The sequence below is a fragment of the Phyllostomus discolor genome, chromosome 4 (assembly GCF_004126475.2).
Source record: "Phyllostomus discolor isolate MPI-MPIP mPhyDis1 chromosome 4, mPhyDis1.pri.v3, whole genome shotgun sequence".
In the NCBI taxonomy this organism is placed as follows: domain Eukaryota; kingdom Metazoa; phylum Chordata; class Mammalia; order Chiroptera; family Phyllostomidae; genus Phyllostomus; species Phyllostomus discolor.
Window position 1 is genome coordinate 7,084,513 of NC_040906.2, and position 19,556 is coordinate 7,104,068.

At 48.3% G+C, this 19,556-nt stretch overlaps 1 protein-coding gene across 1 annotated transcript in view; it reads left to right on the forward strand.

Moving 5' to 3' along the window:
* Positions 1-19,556, forward strand: part of DNER (delta/notch like EGF repeat containing) — a 262,105-nt gene that overhangs the window by 99,024 nt on the left and 143,525 nt on the right. The window contains exons 2-4 of the mRNA XM_028509617.2: positions 5,640-5,954; positions 8,858-8,952; positions 11,365-11,531. Of these exons, the coding sequence (XP_028365418.1) occupies positions 5,640-5,954; positions 8,858-8,952; positions 11,365-11,531 (577 nt within the window). The remainder of the gene's footprint in view (positions 1-5,639; positions 5,955-8,857; positions 8,953-11,364; positions 11,532-19,556) is intronic.

The following is a 19,556-nucleotide window of genomic DNA, read 5'->3' on the forward strand; positions in this document are numbered from 1 at the left end:
TAACCCAAGGCCTTCTACAGCTGATTGAACCCAGGCTTCCCCCGTCCCGCTGTGTCCCGAGAGTTGTCCCCGAAGCTTCCTGATGCACTGGAAGGTGGCCTGACTCTCGGGTGGCCCGAACAGCTCATGTTCAGGTAACCAGTGCCAAACCCGGGCCCACTTCCCAGGAATTGCGTTCCTTCCCTCTGGCAGCCGATGGCAGTGGGCCACGCTCTCCTTCCAGAAACCACGCCCTGGCCTCCCGAGATAAAATACGAGGCTTTGCGGAATGCAGTGAAGGAATCCGTCTTGGGTTCAGACTTCTGCCACGTGAGACTGTGGATCAGCTACTTAGCCTTTCTGAGCTGTAGTTCCCTCTGGATCAAGCTAGGGTCGCATTTATTTGATGGGCAAACCATGGCTTCCTGCTCCTTCTCAATTTTGCTTCTTTCCGAGTCCCCGATTTCAACGAGTGGCCCTCCCATTTACCTGGCTGTCCAAGTCCGAAGCCCAGGAGTTACCACGCACAGCCACTTCCCTCTTTCGCCCGCACATCTAATCCCCTGGTGTCCCCGTCCTGTGACTCTCCAGCCGCCCTCGTGTTTCGCTCTGTGTGGTCCCAGCTTTAGATACGGACCACGTCACTCCTCACCTGGATGATTCCAGTGGTTTCCTAGTATATCCCTACACCTCCAGGTTGACCCGCTCAGATGCACCATTCCATTGTTGCTAGGGCCCGTTCTCTAAAAGGTTTTCTCTGCCCTATTCCTGCTTAAAATTCATTATTTCCTTGCTTTCGGAGCCAAAGTCAAACTCTGTGGCATCACATGCTATGAATTGATCTTCGACTGCCTCAGCAAACCTCCTTTAAAAAATCGCTGATGTGTGGCCTATTTGCGCCAGTTAAGGAGACCTATTTGAGGTTCTCTCCATATACCACCCTCTTTAATACCTCAGGGCCTTTGCACTTGCTGTTCTCCTTGGCGGGGGCCCCCTTTCCTGCTCTTCTTTCCTGTGATAGCTCCTCCTTGACCCCCGAGATTTACATAGGAAGACTTCCTGAGTTACCTTGGTGACTTCAGGGCCCCGACTCTTGCTTCTCAGAGCGTTCGGTATGCATACGCCGTGGCTCTGTGATGAAGTCATGCTTTGTTCGCTTGCTACCCCCTTAACCACTGATATTAGCGCTTGTGCCATTTGTTTTCCAGACACCTAACCAGAACTTTTTATTTAAAAAAAAAAGATTTATTTATTTATTTTTAGATAGAGAGGGGGAGGGAGGGAGAAAGAGAGGGAGAGAAACATCAGTGTGTGGTTGCCTCCTGCACGCCCTCCACCGGGGACCTGGCCTGCAGCCCAGGCATGTGCCCTTATTGGGAATTGAACTGGTGACCTTTTGGTTTGCAGGCTGTTGCTCAATCCACTGAGCCACACCAGCCAAGAACCAGACCTTTTTCATAAAGGTTGTGCTGGTCCTATGAGAGTGCGTCCTTCATCATATCATTGCTAGAGGTAGAGATTATCAAATTAAATTATTAAATTAAAAAATACATTTTATTTTGAGAAAGAAAATTCTATTTTTGTAAATGGTGTGAAGAGAAGTCAAGCTTAATTCCCTCCATATGGATATCAATTTATTGAAGACTGTATCTACTGCAGTACTCTGTTTCAGAAATGATTGTCTCTATGTGATTATTCCAGTTCCCGACTCTCTATTCTATTGTCCTAATTACTGTGGTTTTAAAATTCCTGATCTTTTATAGAGCAGGCCCTCCTACATTGTTCTTATTCAAGAGTGTCTGGGCTATTTGGAGACATTTTACACAAGAACAAGAACGAGAACAAGAACAACAACAAAAAACATCTTGTCATTTTTGTTGCAATTGCATTAAATCTGTAAATAGCTTTGGGGAAAATTAGAATCTTTGAGTGTTGTACTCCCCCCATTTCTATACTTTAATTTCTCTCAATATGATCTTACTCTTACACCAAACTCTTGGTTGAGTCTATGCACTTCTTTCACTTGATTTATTTCCAGGTATTGGATTTTGTTTTATGTAAACAACACCTTTTTTAAAAATTTACTTTCTATTTGTTTCTGAAACATGGAGATGCAATTTTCCTCCTCCAAGAAATTTTGACCTTGTATCTCACAAACTTGCCGAACTTCCATATTCTAATAACGTATCTGTAGGCACCAACATGCCGTCTGGATCACGACAGTTTTCATTCCTGCTCAGTCCTTATAGCTTCTTTTTATTTTTGTCTTCTTGCACTGGCCAGGACCTTTAGTGCAATGCCCAGTGGGCGTGGGGTTGCACGCATCCTTCCTTTGTTCTCAGTTTCGGGGAGAAACGTTCCAACCTTTCACCAATAATATTCCATTTGCTGCTGGGTTTTTTTTTGTAGATTTTATCAGATTCAAGAAGTTCACTTCTATTTCTCTTTGCGAAAGGTCTTCACTCTCAGTGGATGTTCAGTATAATAAAACGCTTTTCCTGCATTGATTGAGATGCTCATATAGTCTTCTAGAAAGTGTGATTCCCAGTTTGCGGCAGCCTTCTTTTCCTGAGTGGCAGGGAGGTGAGAGTTGACATGTCTCCTGTATTTGTGGCTTCGCGGTGTTGTAAAGCGAGTTTGCTAAGATGTATGAGCATCTCCGAGGAGAGGCAAAGCAGGAATGGATGCCCTGAAATGGTTCTGTAAGTTTCTGAGACTTGTTTTTGAGCGATGAAGAGAAAAAAAGAAAGAAAGGCATTTCGTCTGAGGTTGGGTGTGCCTATTCCAGCACATGCTGTCGAGTGGCGTCTCTGGGAATTGACTGAGCATGGAAACCAGAGCACAAAGGGTTTGCCAGGTTTTTGAAGAAAAGTGATTTGATTCTTGATATACCTGCAGCTGAACAGGAATTAAGGAGTCATCAGTGTGACTATTGACTGTGTGTGTCAGCCCAACTGAAGCGAAGACCTTGTCGTTTCAAGGTAATTTCCAAATTCAAAGAGACACCACGAGAAAGTGGAAAAATAATTGGGCATGTTTATTTTTAATGGATTCATTTCATCGTCGAGAGTTTGAATTCTGCTTGTAATTTCCTTTTAGCCTACTTACAAATGTGACTCAAACCACATGCACAAAATCAGGACAGGCTGATTTTAAGAAAAGTGACTCAGAATTGAGGGGAAAAATGATGGCCCAGATTAGTCTTGGAATAATTTTCAAGTAGATCTAGAGTCCCTAATACAGAAGTAGAGAAATACGAAAACGTAGGAATGTGTATTTCGCTATAATGCAGAGTTCTTGATCCAGTGACGTGAAGGAGCATTTTTATTATTTGGATTTGGAGAAAATTCATGGGATGCATTTCTTGGCCGAGTCTACTGCTGGCATAAACACTATAGTGATTTCCCCCCACATCCTTACTCCTAGTGGGTAAGCAGTTGGCGTTGGAATGCAGTTAAAGTCATTATTGAACCAAGTGGGAAAAATATCCTTTTTCAGATGAAAACACTGTGACAGTTGGACCCCAACATTGTTCGTTTGCTTTTCAGCGTGAAGATGCCATTTCTAACCGGTGCGGTTCCTCTTTCGTGCTGAGAAACCAAAGATTCAGGACACCAGAGCTCTCCCGTCCCATTCTTCCCTTCTGCAGTTGCGGAAACCGAGTCCCAGGAAACACCCTTGTCTTGCCCAGGGTCGCCCATACACAGGATTGGGACCCCAGGTTTTCCCCACTGTGTCCTGTTACTTCAGTGCAACAATAGCTCATCACTATTTTTCTAGAAACCCTGAACTCCAAATTCGGGAGTCCTCTATGTTGGGGTCCCTCCCCACAGTGGGCAGAGATAGACAGCTCTGCTAACTCTCTTTCATCCTCACAACTGCTCTGAGAAGCAAAAGGTCCGCACGGACAGATAAAGACGCTGGAGTTTAGAGAGAGGGAAAGTCTGGTAAGAGTGTTCCTGCAGTGAGACTCCAAGATCTTTCCAGAGCCTCTCCAGTACTCGTTCCCCTATTTTGTGATCAAGAATCAAATGATAATGGTCAAATGTCAGATAATAGAAAAGTTACTTGAGATAAGAAACGTCTCCCTTCAAGTCATGTCGGCGGACCCAGCCCTGCATAAGAGGAAAATCGTGGGCTTTGTATCTAGCCGGTCCTGAGCTTGCACGGTGAAAACACACTCATGTGTTTTGACAGGCTGTTTACTTCCTGCTTATGGGTCAGACTTCCTGGGGTTCGGTGGCAGTTGTGGCCTCTACAACAGGACTTTCACGTTGTGAAGTGAGGTGGAGATCCATGCAAAGTCTGGGAGGAGAGCATTCCAGGCAGAGAGCCCAGCAGGTGCAAAGGCCCTGAGACAGCAATGACCTTGGCCTAGTCCAGGGACAGAGAGAAAGCAGGGAGGAGCCCGCACCAGGGAGGAGGAGCTTGTGTGGGAAGAGAGGACATCAGGGCTGGGAAGGTGTCGGATTAGGGAGGGCTTTGTCTCCCGTGGGGATGGAGTTGGGTTTTACTTTGCGTTGATAAAGATTATAAATCTCCAAAATCATTTACAGTTTCAATATTCTTTTCAGATACCAGTCTATCTACTGTTTTCTGGTAGTCTGTGAAGGAAATAGCCATTTTTCCATGCAGAATCACGTGTGAACCATTTCGGTAGGAGGATTCGGGGTTCCATTTCTTTGTAGTCTGTTTTTCTCCTGAGTTCTATTTTGTGACCAGCCCCGAGGAGCCAGGGGTACGCACGCCCGCTAGAGGTCTAATTTCCTGTTATCACGGAAACAAGTGATAATTGAGTAAGTACGGAGAACACGCCTGAACCCTTGAGCTGTCTCCGGAGAAGCATTGTTTCATTTCTCATTGTTCTGTGGCGTCTCCAAGTAATAACAAATGGCGATTCAGAGGTTAACAGAGCACTGCGAGATAAACCTTAGAGCAGGGACAGCACCGAAAGACACGTGAATTTTTATCTCCTGTGTCCAGCGGGGTCACCTCTCTCTGTAATCGCCCTCCAAAATAATGAGACAGACATTTCGTAAGATTGTGCTGAATACCCGTTGCCACCGTGCTCTCTGCTAGCTTTTAATCGTTACACATGCTCATTATTTTGGAAGCCTGTACTTTAAAACTGCCATCTTAAAAAGCTTTGTTCATCAGGTGGGAAACGGGGGGACAGAAGTAAGTGCCTCTAGGAGCAATAAACTGGGCGTGAGGAAGTCTTGCGATGGCCCAGGAGGGGCAAAGGGAGACTTCCCTTGAGAGTGCGAGTGTCATTTGTCACGGCACGCAGCTACCAGTGCCAACGTTGATATTTTCCCGTGAAGTCCTCATTTTAACCATTTTTGCCTTAGCAGATTTCTCTAAGTAACGTGTTCCTGAACCCACATTGTTTAGGGCCTTGGGTTCCGGAGACTGTTCTCCACTGTGTGAATATCCTTGCAGGACACCTGTTACCTGTGGAAAGGTCATTGTTGGGATGACCTTGGGAGGCCGCCCCCGACAGCACGGGGGGTGAAGAGCGTGAACTCCACAGTCCAGTTCCACTGGAACAGCGTTTCCACTAGATGGAACAGCAGCTCTGAGACACGGAGCTAATTTCTCAGTGACGGCACCGCTTTTCTTACGAGGGAATAATTGACCCCGTTTATGGTCTCTTTCAGCTTGTTGTGGATCCCTGCACCAGCAACCCTTGTCACCATGGCAACTGCAGCAGCAGCAGCAGCAGCAGCAGCAGCAGCGATGGCTACCTCTGCATTTGCACCGAAGGCTACGAAGGTCCGAACTGTGAGCAGGCACTTCCCAGTCTCCCAGCTTCTGGCTGGACCGAGTCCGTGGCACCCCGGCAGCTTCAGCCGGTCCCCGCCACCCAGGAACCTGACGTCGCCCTGCCCCGCTCCCAGGCCACTGTGACCCTGCCGACGTGGCAGCCGAAAACGGGGCAGAAAGTCGTAGAAATGAAATGGGATCAAGTGGAGGTGAGAATGTTTTGTCGCACATGTTTTTGTGTGAGACGTCAGTCGCGTTGAAACAATTCCAGTGGTTCTAGCATCAGCAATGAACGTGGAAAACCTTCAAGTTCCCCAGTGAACAAAAACAACGTGCCCAACCTCGTTCCCGCCTGTGCTTGTTTGGGCAATCTCTCTGGGTCACACAGATGAGACCTTTGGGTTGTGATCGTTTGTGAGCATAAAAAGAGTAATCAAGAAAAGAAAAGGAATGAAGTTATTTCGAGGAACAATATCCATGTACATTTTTGTGAGATAATCGTAGGCTTGGGGGCAGACAGCTCGATGAAGAGTCATGTAAACAAACGCATCACGGATCCTCCGTTGCCGACCTGGTTTTACTTGTGGAACATCGTGCTCCCCTTTTTCTTGGTTTGTTTGTTATTGTTTGGGTTCTACTTTGGTGCCCTGCAGCACCTCAGTGGGATTTAGAGGGAAAAAAAAAGCAGCTATTATTGATTTTTCAAAAATGGTATTAAATTTATGGGGTGACCTTGATTAATAAAAGTATCTAGGTTTCTGGTGTGCAATTCAATCATCCATCCTTTGTGTATTGCACTGTCGGCCACCCCCCAAGGTCAAGCCTCCTTCTGTCACCACGCTTTTGACCCACTTTACCTTTCCCACCTCCCCCTGCCCCGTTTTTCCTGTGTCTATGAGTTTTTATTTGTTCTTTTTTGTTTTGTTGCTTTCTAAAATATGTATTTTTTATTTTATTTTAATCATTGTTCAAATACAGTTTTCTCCTTATTACTCCCAGTCCACTTTTTAAAATATTTTGAGGATGCATTTGACAGTGAAATTTGCAAATTTTATTTACGTTGGCAACAGCAAGTTCTATTTATTGAATCTTGGCCAGTTGGGTTTTGGCTTATTGTATTTTCAAGCTCATCAAGATTCTTATCACATAAAATAGGAAATTTTTAGTACGCCCCTGAAAATTGACATAGGATGTATATTTGCTAGCTGGAAGAATTTGGGAATAATTTGAAATCAGGAATTTGAGGTGACAACAATAGAGTCATTTTCTTCCATATTTTATCCTTTATATGACATCCGTATAGATGTGGGTTTGTATTTTATTACAGGTTTTATAGCTTAAATGAAAAAAAAAAGAGCCACCTAGGTCTTTGTGTAGCACTTTTAAAGTGAAGCAATGCATCTAGAATTTTCCATTATTATAAAAAGAGGTGAGGCAGTATCTCTTCTTTCATTGTCTTGGGTAATTATAACCAGCTGACCCACTTTTTTTTTCATTGCCACAGTTTATGAAGGCCACCCTCAGGCTGCAGGGCCCTGCTCCTAGCCTAGCCTGCCTGAAAGCTGTGGTCTTGCTCTGATTTCAGACTTTTAATAGATGCTTTGAAATGATCAATTTAATACCTCTCTGCGGAATGACTCACTCCTGGAGTGTGAAGGAGATCTGGTCCCGTGTTTACCAAGGAAGTGTCCTTTGGAGAAAAGCTTCTTCCCAACCAGCTATTTCAATCCATTTTCTTAAAGACATGCTACCCTGCCGATGGTAAACGTGAAAGGGAAACGCCCCACCATCCCATCCTGCTGGTATTTCTTAGGCTGTTCAGAAGAGTCAGGTTAGAAGTGCGAGGGGAAGACACTTGCCCTTTGCATGCAGCCGTGATACTTTGGGAACCGGAGGCTACTTGGAGCCGTAGGGGACTAAAGTTCATGGGACAGTTGTCAGTTACACCCTGATCGCGTTGCACTCGTGTCTTTGAATTTCCCGGGTGGATTTTATCTGTAGCATTTGACCATCCAACCTTCTGGACAAGAAGTCCTAGGTGTGGGATGGGGTGAAAGTGCTGAGAATTTCTGTATTGTTCGCTGTTAATACAGGGTACTTTGATGCGGGGTACTTTGAACACCCTTTTATTTAGGATTTTGAAGTGAAGACAGTGATCACAGCATGAGGAATAAACGAGTGAATTGATCAGAAGCACCTCACTGGACACAGTTCAGGTGTTCGTAATGTGCTTTCTGATGAGCACTTGGCCCACCCCTCAACTGCCAGCTTTTTTTGTGCACATTAGTATGACACTTTTTGGGAATATGCCCCTTAAAAAATGAAGGTGTAGTCCACAGGGGAAAAGCAGGGCAGCCTCCCAGTGACCTGGCCTTAATGTGCATTCCTGGGACCCATCTCCACACAGAGCAGGGTCACGCAGACCAGATACTTCCTCCCTAGTTTCAAAAATTGGAGAGAGAGAGAGAGAGACAGAGACAGAGAGACAGAGAGAGACAGAGAGAGAGAGAGAGAGAGAGAGAGGTTGATCTGTTGTTCCATTCATTTGTGCATTCATTGGTTGATTCTTGTACATGCCCTGACTGGGAATTGAACCTGCAACCTTGGAGTGTCAGGTGGATGCTGTAAGCAACTGGGCTACCCAGGCAAGGCACCTATTGTTCATTTAAAGGCTCACCGCTCTAGTCATTAAGGTTTGTACCTGCCATGGGAAAGCCAGTCCTTAAAGGCCACCCACCCCCTTGCTCTCTAGGCATGTAGTCCCCCAGGACCCCAGGCTGAGCGCAGAGCAGAGGCCGGTGACACTTGTCCAGTGAATGGGCAGCGAGGGAGCCCTGGGCCCTCCCCCGGGATATCCTGTTATTCGTGTTCACGGTCCTGGCCATGGGGACACCGTTCCCAGGAGCACGTCTGCTTTTCAGAAACTGAAATGACAAAGCCCTCATTTTCTTTTGAGACGGGCAATTTTCACTTGTCCTTCTCTGTTCCCACCCCAGCACCTTTGAAAGGGCCTGGACAGAGGGATGGCGTCTCATGGCATTTGGCTTTGTAATATAATGCATCGCGTGGTGCTCTGAACAACCCGATCTCTCTTTGGGTCTTGTCTTCCCAGGTGACCCCGGACGCTGCCTGTGGGAACGCCAGCTCCAGCAGCTCTGCGGGCGGCCGGCTGGTGTCCTTCGAGGTGCCGCAGAGCACCTCAGTCAAGTAAGGGGGCTCTCAGATAAAACGGTTCGGACCGACGCTGTGGCTACCCGCGGCTGCGGCTGTGGCTGTCCCTGTGCCTGGTCTGGGCCTGGCCCGCCCGGCGAGAAGCGTGGCTGGGGCTCACGTGCACACGTGGCCAGTGTCACGCAGAAACTTGAGGCTGCTGTTCGTTCAGAGACTGCTCGAGGGCGGGCCCCGTCAGGGTCTGGGGTGAGAGGAGGAGCCGGCGGCCTCGGAGAGGTCCAGAGCCAGACCCTTCACTTCCCGAGTGATTCTCACTTCCAAAATGCTGTGGCCTCTTGGAGATTTTCATGGGCCACGGGTTAAAATTCTTCTGCACAACGGACCCCCAATTTAAAATTTAACCATGATAACACTCTCTTTAAAAGCCAAGAGCCAAGAAGAGAGCGTTTTGCTTTGTTTTACACTGAAGCTCTTTCGAGTTACACACTGCCTGTTGTCACCGGTGGGCTGGGGACCAGGCGCAGGGAAGCAGGTGGGCGGGGCACCTGCTGTGGACCTTGCTGGGGGCGGGGGGGGGGGGGCGTGCGGCCAGCACTAGAGTGTCCCGTCCTGTCTGGCAGTGCCCGCTGCCTGGCCTTCTCTGTTGCTGTTCACTACAACCTCCTCTCTCCGCCCACCCTTGCCCCAGTGCAGCCAATGGTTGTTTGCTATCTAGTCCCCACGGACTTTGGGAGAGTGATGGACCCATGGTCCCGGTGAAGTAGGGTGCTCCCCCCTTTTGAGGGAGCAGTGGGTGTTACAGACCTCTTCCATGTACCCAGCATTAGTTTTGCCCACTTTGCCTTCTAAACATTAGCGTCCCTGAAACAATTTTTGGAAGAGGGACTCTGTCATACTGCACCTACGCTCCTCCCCCAGGCCTTGACTTGCTGTGGCGGGGGAGGGAATGGGGGTAGAGCCAGAACAGGTGGGGAACTCCGGGCACAGGAAGACCTACCTCCCCAAGCAAGACCGGTGTGGGGACGGAGGCAGCACTGAGTTCTGCCAGCAGGGGGCCTCAGTGCTAAGTGTTTCCTGCTCACAGCAGGGCTGAAGCCCTCACCGCCCAGAGCTGGCTTTAGGGAAGGAAGGTTCGTTCATCTAGGAAACCCTCTCCCAGCCCTTTCCCGTTTAGATCAGAGATTTCCAGCCCTTTTCATCTCACGGCACACACAAACTAATTGCTAAAATCCTGCGGCACACCAAAAAAAAGCATATTTTTTGCCCATCTGACCAAAAAAATAGGTATAATTTTGATTCATTCTCAACAGACAGCTATTGCTGTTTTGGATGTTGTCATTTTTTTTTTTTTAATTTTCCAGTCTAAGGAAAAAGAGGGTGGTGGTTCTGACCGAACTGTTAGGCGTTGCACGTTTCAAAAATTCGTGCGGCACACCGGTTGACAATTGCTGGTTCAGGTCGTGTTGTCTTCCTTTCATAAGCCTTTTTGAATGTTCTAGTCTTCAAACCTGAAATTCTTCAAGAGGCTGTTAGGCTGCAGAGCCGGGCAGGAATAGCAGAGTCTGACCCAGGCCGAGAGCCACGGGAGGGCAGAAATGGTCTCCGGGCGTCCTGAACTCCCCCGTGGGGGTCGCTCAGCCCTGACGCTTGGAGTTATTCATGGATTCAGTCGTTTCCCAGCCCTGGGCTGAGCACCTGCCCGGAGCCAAGGGAGGGGCAGCTCTTCTCCCCAGCAGCAGAGACCCAGTTCTCGGGGAGCACAGGGACACAGGGGCCGGAAGGTGGCAGGGAGATGGGCAGGGAAGTGCTCAGAGAAGGGGTGAGGTGGGGGCTGAGCCTTGAGGAGGACAGGTCTCCCGGGGAGGGAGGAGGTGGAGGCTGAGAGCTGGGCCGGAACCTGCCTGGGGAAGAGACAGCCATCCTGTTGCCCGAGGCTTAGGCTGCCAGGATGGAGGTGCCGGATTTGAGTCTGGGAGGGGAATGGAGGCTGAGGCCGATGAGTCTCCTAGGGCATCTTGTTCTTTGGATTTTATCCCGAAAACAGGAAAAAGGCAGGGGAGACCTGGAGCGTGGGAGGTGACACACTTATTTTGCCAGCACACCCCAGGTGGCCGATTGGGGATGCATTACCCATGGGCAGTACAGTCACGCAAGGTCCTTTCTGTCGTGTGGAGGTGGGAGGAGTTGTCTCTAGAGGAACTCCGTCTGCCTCTGTACTATCGATTAGAAGTGTTCCCTGGGCACCTGTCCCCCGTGTGGGAAGGGACGGGTGTGTGTGCACAGAGCGATGCCTGTTTGTAAGGCCATTCCTCGGTCCCCTCCCCTCCCCCTCCCTTAGTGGACGGGCACCCGGTCCTTCCTCCTTCCGTGTGTGTTCACTGCGATGGGCTGGTTCCCAGACCCGCTGTTCTGGTTGGGGCTCTCCACTGACACCGTTCCTGTTTTCAGGATTCGGCAAGACGCTGCCGCTTCGCTGATCCTGCTGTGGAAGGTCACGGCCCCGGGGTTTCAGCAGTGCTCGCTCATCGATGGCCGCAGCGTGACCCTGCTCCAGGCGCCTGGGGGCCTGGTCCTCTCGGAGGAGATGCTGGCCCTGGGGCCCAACCACTTCATCGGTGAGTCACGGGCATCTCCTCCCTGCACCGCCTCTCGGTTTGGCAGAGAGAGACGGTGCGTATGGCATTGTGCCGGGATAACCCGAGTGCTAGCCATCAACACCAGTTCCTCCATTTTAGGGGAGTTTGCACGTATGATCAAAATTGGTTTCCAAGGTATTGTTTCCAGGGCGACTCAAAGTAGAAAGAGTGTGGCCTCTGGTTTCCTGAGACCATCTCCCAGCCCTGGCCGAAGTGTCCCACACAGGCGTGAGGTCTTTGGTGCTTAATGCTCTGAAGGTCGATTTTCCGATTTGCACCTCTTCCGACTGCTTTCTCCAAGAACTGTGGGCAGCTTGGGGCAGTGAGTTCATTTGCTAACAACAGTTTCATGGGAAACATTTGTCTTTGAAATGCATTGTTCCTTAGAGGAATAATTTTTACACTTGATCTTAGCCAACAGGCCGAGAAGCAGTCAAGGAATACTTTAAAATATTTACTTAGGTATGTTAATATAGATGATATATTAATAACTACATTACACTAAGTTCTCAAAAATTACACTTCAGGTTATGGCAAGGAGACAATGATTTTGAGTACCATCCTTTTTTTTCTCTAAACCATTATTTTCCATCTGGAAAGTGTGTGATCTGGTATCTTTTAGACTTCCCCCACAACTGGAGCCTGCGGAGTGCCGTGTGTGGCTTTGTGGTGGAGCTCACAGTGCTTCAGGGTTTCTCTCCTTAAAGGCGACAGGCAGTCCATCCACACACGCTCCTCCCGAGGAAGAGGGGCCGGCTCTCACTGCCCCCACTTCTTTGTGCGAAGTCTTTTCCTCTGAGACCGTATTGATTGTGATCTCTGTGGGCGCCTTCCGCTTGCTGCACTGACACGCGCTTAATGCTCTTTTTGTTTAATTTTTTTTTTTAAAAAGCAGCTTTGTAATTCATTTTGCAGTACGGGGGCTCTGTGGACGTGGGTACATTTTGGTGAAGAACCAAAAGCCTGTGGAGAAGGGAACAAGGGCCTTCACGGGACAGGGGAGTGACTCGGTGCGGGGGAGGTGGGAGGAAGCGTCAGAGCCGGAGGGAGAGCCCCAGACCTGGGCGGCTGAGGTCAGGCCCTGCTGCTGCGTTCGGGGAGCTGGTGCACATTCGCCTTCAGGAACCAGCTGCCCCCTTCGGTGGATGCCATGCGCACGCCTGAAGACCGACGTGTTTGCGTATTTCTGTGTGGCAGGGCGGAGGGGTCCCTTCTGTGCCTTTGAGGACAAACTGGGTTGCTGCCTCCAGCTTTACACAAACATTCCTTTCTAAAGGTTAGTGCCGAGAGCCGAATGCTGAACTTCTACACCTTCCAGGTGATGGTAATATACTTGAGCTATCTCAGTGCCACTGCGCTTCGTGTTTCAAGATTTCCTCCGTGACCGCTGCCTGACGAGTGTTTACACTGTTTCCGAGAGAGAAGGGGATGACGCCTCACCCTTTTCCCCGTGCCTCGGTCAACCCCTCCCTGCGGGTTGTCATCAGTTTCGCCCCCACCCTCTCCTTAATTAGTCCTTCTCTTTTTCCTAGGTCTGCCTCTTCCAAACGTGTTATTTGTTTTGTGCAGTGTTTTGGGGTAAATAGCTAAATTGACCTTTGTTTAGCATTGCCTGCTCCTGGTGGGGGGCGTCACGGGTGCTCATTAGCTCTCCCGGTGACTCAGTGGCCCCACAGTTGGTGCTTTCACACAGGGAAGGTTCACTGCTCCTGTCGCCTCTCCATGAAGCACAGTTGCGTCTCAGCCTGTCTCAGTAAATCTTTCTGTGCTTCTTAAACCGGGGTTTGCTTGGGAACTTTGCTGTGACGGGTGATCTCAGGGCTGAGGGATAGACGAGAGAGAGCCCGCTGGTGTGTGGCCTCTGGGTGAGAAAGCTGTTGGAGGTGGCCGTCTCCTTAGGGTGCAGCGTGGACCCTCACCGTGCTCCATCCCATCCTTCCCATGTCTCCGATGCCCACGTCTATTCCTCTTTAAAACTACAATAAACTCTCCACATTTGGAGTGGTGCAGGAGAAAAACGGCCAGCTGAAGATTTTGCTCTACATGGATTCTCAAATCTCCTTACGAGTGTTTAGGAACACACAGATGACCCTGGACCCCCCCACCCCCCGGCTGGTCCTTCCTCTGACCGGGGAACCGAGGTGGGGCGCATCTGCTCTTCCCACACTTCCCCTCTGCCTCCTGGCTCAGAGAAGCCGCTTTCTCCTTCACGCTTTTCCCTGTGTGGCCCGTGTTTGTTGCCACCTCAGGCTGCTATTGTATCTCTTCGCTCGTCTTTGAAAGGATGTCCAGTGGGACCCAGCTTGGTCCCCTCTCGTTTCGTTTTCACGGTGGTCCGGCTGCTCCAACCTGCCCGTCTCTCTTCCCTTATTCTGTTCTTCCGCTTGTAGCCCACTGTTTCTTCAGTTGCTTTCATGACACTTGTACCATTTTTCCTTACGGTTTTTAGGACATTTTGTGCCTAATTTATATCATAAAAGTGAGTGTATTTTTAGGTTTAATCCAGACTGACAGTGTTTCATGAATGACTACTAAAACGCTTCTCGTAATACCTTAGATCGAAGGAACAGATGGTGCGACCGGCAGCCCATACGAAGGTCCTTGTAGGAGCTGAGCTCACTTCTTCTGGACTGTAGCTGCTCACTTAGCCAGGGAGCTCCGGAGACCAGTGGCTTCCAGGCCTTCCTCCCCAATGTCTTCTTCACTGGACCAGAAACTTCCCCAGTCTGTGCACGGCCCTTTCGTGCCTCCTGGGAGTTGCTGAGCCCTTTAAGTGTCCTTGATTCTAAGTTTCTAGTTTAAAAAGCTTCTTGTCATGTAAAATAATTTCTAAAGCAGTGCCTTCTCTTAATTTTTGTATCTTGAAAAATAAGGAGGAATGACGCGGTACTTTAGCAGGTACAGTGAAGGTTAAGGCTTTTCTCTGCCCAAGGTAGTAAGACCCAGCAGTGCCATGGCCCTTCCTGGCCCGAGGGCTGTGGGTCTGTATGGACTCACCTGATGCATTTATCCCTGCTGGCGCCCCGGTGCTTCCTGGGGGATGCAGCCCTTGGTTGTCTAACTGTACACACTGCCACTATTTTTTTAAAGAAATGTAATTTTCACAATAGACAACCAGTCCATGTTGTTATTTTTAGGCAGGAGCTCCTATTTGGGGCTCAGTTGACCCCTGGTTTTGCAGCGGTCATGGAGTCAAAGGTCATTTCACGGATCCTGTGCATCTTCTGAAAACGCCCTGCAAACTCAGGTGTTTGTGTATCCTTCTTAGGAGAGACTCAAAAGTTTCCTGGATTCTCAAAGATACCTGCATCTCCAAAAATGTTAGAACCACCACTCTAAGCTATGTGTGTGACCACATGAGAATGTTCCTCAACCTTCTCTGCTCGTGGAAGGGTGTTTCCTGCTTCCCAAAGTCTCCATATCCAGGAACGTAATGTGCTTTTATTTGCTTACAGCTTTAGGGGCAGGGCTGTGTTCGTTTAGAAGGTACACACCCCACACCTCTCACTTCCCAGGCACTGCTGCAGCCAGGACGTGCAAAGACGGTTTGCCGTGGTCTCTGAGGAAATGGGGAGACAATGGCAGAGACGAGCGCCGTGGACAGGGGATGTGCAGAAGCGGCCATGGCAGTCAGGGGAAGGAGCAGCTGACTCTGCTGGGCGTGGGGAGGTGGGGCAGGCAAAGTGTTCTCCTTGGAGGTACAGTGGGCAGGGTTTGACAGTTGGATGTCGCAGGCGTCGGTGTCATTAGATAATTTAATAAGAGTGCTAGAGATGGACTAATGGTGATCACAACTGGAAATAGAATTTAACTTCAACAAGCGTATAACAGACCTTTGAAAATCCCACCCACCCCTCCAGGTGCCTTTCATCTTGGATAGGAACGAGGCGTGAGCTTTATTTCATGGTTCCCTGTTTATCCTCAACAGCACAGGAAGGACCTTCTAGCCTTTGACATGGATTTTCAACGACTCCTCTGGGACCCCTTCATAGAGTTCTATTGTCTTCATTGTGAACTCCATCCCTTTTTTTCCATCTGAGTAAACCATTTGTAAAAGCCAGTCCTTTAAAATGTTAAGTTTCAGAAGTACCAGAATGTAGCGGCAGGCAGTTGGGGCGTCTCACCCTGGAGATTTGACGGAGAGAGCCGCTGGGGGAAGGGCTCCACAGAGGGCTGCATTCACTGGGGGAGGGGTGGTGGGCAGTATTCAAAGGGGAAGGTTCCATTAAAAAGGGAGGGGTGGGAGATTTTTAAACTTCATAGTTTGGCTGCAGAAGTCCCTGAAGCCATGACTAATGGCCAACATTATTATTTTTTTGTTTTGCATGTGCTGATGGTGGCAATTTAGGCATCAGATCTCTAGATGGGTCTGACTTTCTCTCAGCCATTTCATGATGAATTCTTTTATTTCTCACTCAGCATGAAAACGAGCCAGAAGATACACAGGCCAGACAAGCCAGAGGAAAACACATGCCGAACATCTGTCCCTCCACGTGCCCCGCCCTACGAGCGCTCCCTGGCCGGGAGGGCCCAGTGGAGCAGCCAGGACCTGGCTCTCTGTGGAAGGCTAAGGGCGGCAGGGAAGGGGTGGGAAGAGACAAGGGCGGGGGACAGACCAGGACATGTCAGAAGGAAGGACCCCCACATGGAGTGATGGATGCGCAGCACGAATTTTCCTCTGGCTGGTTGGCGAGGCCACCGGGAGGTGTGCAATCAAATTGGCAATTCAGCTCGTGCAACTTGCTCCACTCTTGATGGCCAGGCGTTCACCTCTCTCCCACACACGCTCTTTCCGCTGTGTCTTTCCTGGCTCTGATGTCCATGCTCATTTGCACTTCACTATTTAATGGCGTGTATTTTCTGTAAGCCCCTCAGCTCTTACGGAATAAGTTAAGGCATAAAAAAGTAAGACATTGGTTGGGGCACTTGGTATTTCAGAATATTCTTTGCTATACCTTCATAATACCTGGACTGATTTTGACATTGTTTTTTAGGTCTATTAGTGTCAGGATGGGTATTTGCATCCTGGCTCGGACCCAGTAAAGCAGGGCTGATGCTTTGAAACATCCTGAACTCATCTTCCCATGGGCTGGTGGCTGCCAGACCGTTCTCTAAGCTCCCTCCCTCAATTCTCTTAGTGATAGAACCCACGAAGCCTTCAGCCTTCAGGTCGTTGTCAAACAAGCCTGCAATATTTGATTAGCTCCTACTGGTGGAGGTGGATCGAGTATATGCCTTACCAACCATCTTAAATCTGGGCTTCTGAGGCCGCTGGCCCCTTACCTATACATTGGGCTGGAATTTTTGTCTGTGAGCTCCCAGGTACAGACTTCTCCAGCTTCCTGGAGTGAAATCTAATTTCCTACCCGCACAAGGTCCTCCTGTACAACTGCCGCCCTGTCTGGCCGCTGTGCTGTGGTAAGCCCCCATCTCTCTGGTCTGGACCCAGACTTCCTGACACCCCAGCACTTCCGCCCCGGACCGTGGCCAGCTCTCACACACTGATGCCAGCCCAGGGCGGGGCTGCATTGTCCTTGCCTCCGCATCGGTCATTTCGGATTGCTGGGCAGTCTTTCTGGATGTTCGCCTGCCCCCAGCCCTGCACATTTCCTGCTCGTTCTTCTCTCTGTACGGCTGGCATCGTTGCCCTAGCTCTCCCTCTTTCCCCTCCTTAGTAAAACCTGTGCTTTACCTGCTGTTTAAGCCATACCTTTTCCCTCTGATCGTTGTATTTACAGCCAGCATCACACAACCTAGCGTCTGAATGTTCCCTATCCTCCTTTTTTTGGGGGTGTGCTGATTTTATGTCTCTAGTTAGACTATAAAATTCTAGAGAAGGGGACCATGTCGGAGTTCCTTGTACCATGATGACCGTATGGCATTTTCCTAAGTGATTAAATTTTGCTCATATGGAAGTTATTCTGCTTAGTCAATACCAGGTAAAGAAAGTTTCCAGCTGCAAATGTCAATCTGTAGAGTTCTTCGTAGATTTTCATAACCCACCTCTGTGACATTTAAACTTTCTCCTCTTTCATTACATTAAAAGTATTTTAGAAGATCAAATTAAAAGAAAAGAAGGAAAGAAAGAAACTTTTCCTCGTTCTTTTGGGAATGCTATATTTTGCATTTTGTCCTTTACATTGTCTTACTCTGGGGGCCAGGGGTACGATAGTCAAAGGAAGTCTGGAATTTCTACCAGCTACAGAAACATGAACATCTCCTTTGCTGAAAGTTTAAGATTTAACAAAGAAAATGCAAATATTTCACCTTTTGCTGGTTGTCTTAAAGCCACAGTTGAGTATGGTACATTAAACTTCCTGCAATAGATGAAACAAAAACTTGGAAATGTTCAGATAAAAAGTCATAGTTGGAAGAGAACGGAAGCGGAGGAAGCGCAAGGCAGCCCTGAACAGCGTGGTTCAGATGACGTTCTTATAGCTCCTGTTTGCCTACTCGGGAGACTTCTATAAAATTAAGTTTTACTTACATTGAAACCACATTTCTATATTATTCACAGTCAGGATTATTTTTTGACCTTATTATTATTGGTAATGTTTATTAAAAATGTATGGCTTTTGTTTGAAGTCTATTTTATCTGATATAAGTGTTGCTATCCCAGCTTTTTTTTTTTTTCCTGTCCATTGACTTGGAATATTTTTTTTCCAACCCTTCACTTTCAGTCTGTGTAGGACTTCTGTTCGGAGGTGGGTCTCTTGTAGGCAGCATGTATGTGGGTCAAGTTTTCTCATCCATTCACCTACTCTATGTCTTTTGATTAGAGCATTTAATCCATTTACGTTTAAGGTTATTATTGATAGATTCTTCTTCATTGCTATTTTACTTCCTTTGTAAAATTTTAAAATTAGCTGTCCTTGAACTTCAATGCCTTGCTCCTGTCTTCCTAAATATTGTCACAGTCAGCCTCATTTATTGATTGGCTCCTATTAGTTGCAGTGATAAATTGAGCATTGCTAAGAAAGACATATTCCTTTGTGGACACACTTGGTCCCTGCCGCTGACAGTCTAAGCTTCGCCGGGTCCCACTGAGGGCTGGTTGCTCAGGCTGTGGTGAAGCCGGGGCCGGTGAGCCAAGGCGCATGGAACGTTGCTCCTACCCCTCAAGACAGTCCTTGGACTCAGGCTTCCCAGCAAGGCAGGTTGCTGGTCTACCGCACACATGGCTGATCCCCAGCAGACGCTTTCGCAAGCTCCTTATGTCATTCCTGCACACCCCACGGTTTGTGCCGGTTCTAGGGACTCACCAACAGTGTCCATCAGTTGGTCCTGCAGACGTGAAGGGCAGCTGTGGAGAGCCAAAGCACTCCGAGTCCGTGCGGGCAAGTTAGCGCAGTGCTTCCGCGGGTGGGAGCACCGGCTTCAGAGTTTAAGGGAAGAACATCTGTGCCTGATTCGTTAGGTGGTGGAGGTTGCTTGGCTTTGAGAAGCGAAGTTAGGGTACGATTTTATGATCATAAATTCTCTCTCTTCCTCTCTGTTCTGCCTCATTTTCTCTTTCTCTCCTTCAGCCCTCTATTGGAAAAAAAATAAAGATAGCACATTTTGCTTATAGATTGATTGGAAAAATTAAAATTATTTTTTAAAAGATTTTATTTATTTATTTTTAGAGAGGGAAGGGAGGAAGAAAGAGAGATAGAGAGAGAAACATCAATGTGCGGTTGCTGGGGGCTGTGGCCTGCAACCCAGGCATGTGCCCTGACTGGGAATCGAACCTGTGATGCTTTGGTTCACAGCCCGAGCTCAATCCACTAAGCTACACCAGCCAGGGCTAAAAATTCTTTTATATTTAAAAGAATTTCTTGTTAATTCTGGAAAGGAATGCCTTATTACTTAATTGATAATAGTGAATTTTAACCCATTTTAGCCACAAAATTTGATTGAAATATTTCTTTGAAACTTTTCCTGCTTTTTTTAGCTTAGAGACTAGCTTTCTCAGGGCTTTGCTGGGTTTACTGTTAAAAGCTTTCCTTAGCTTCTGTCAGTAGA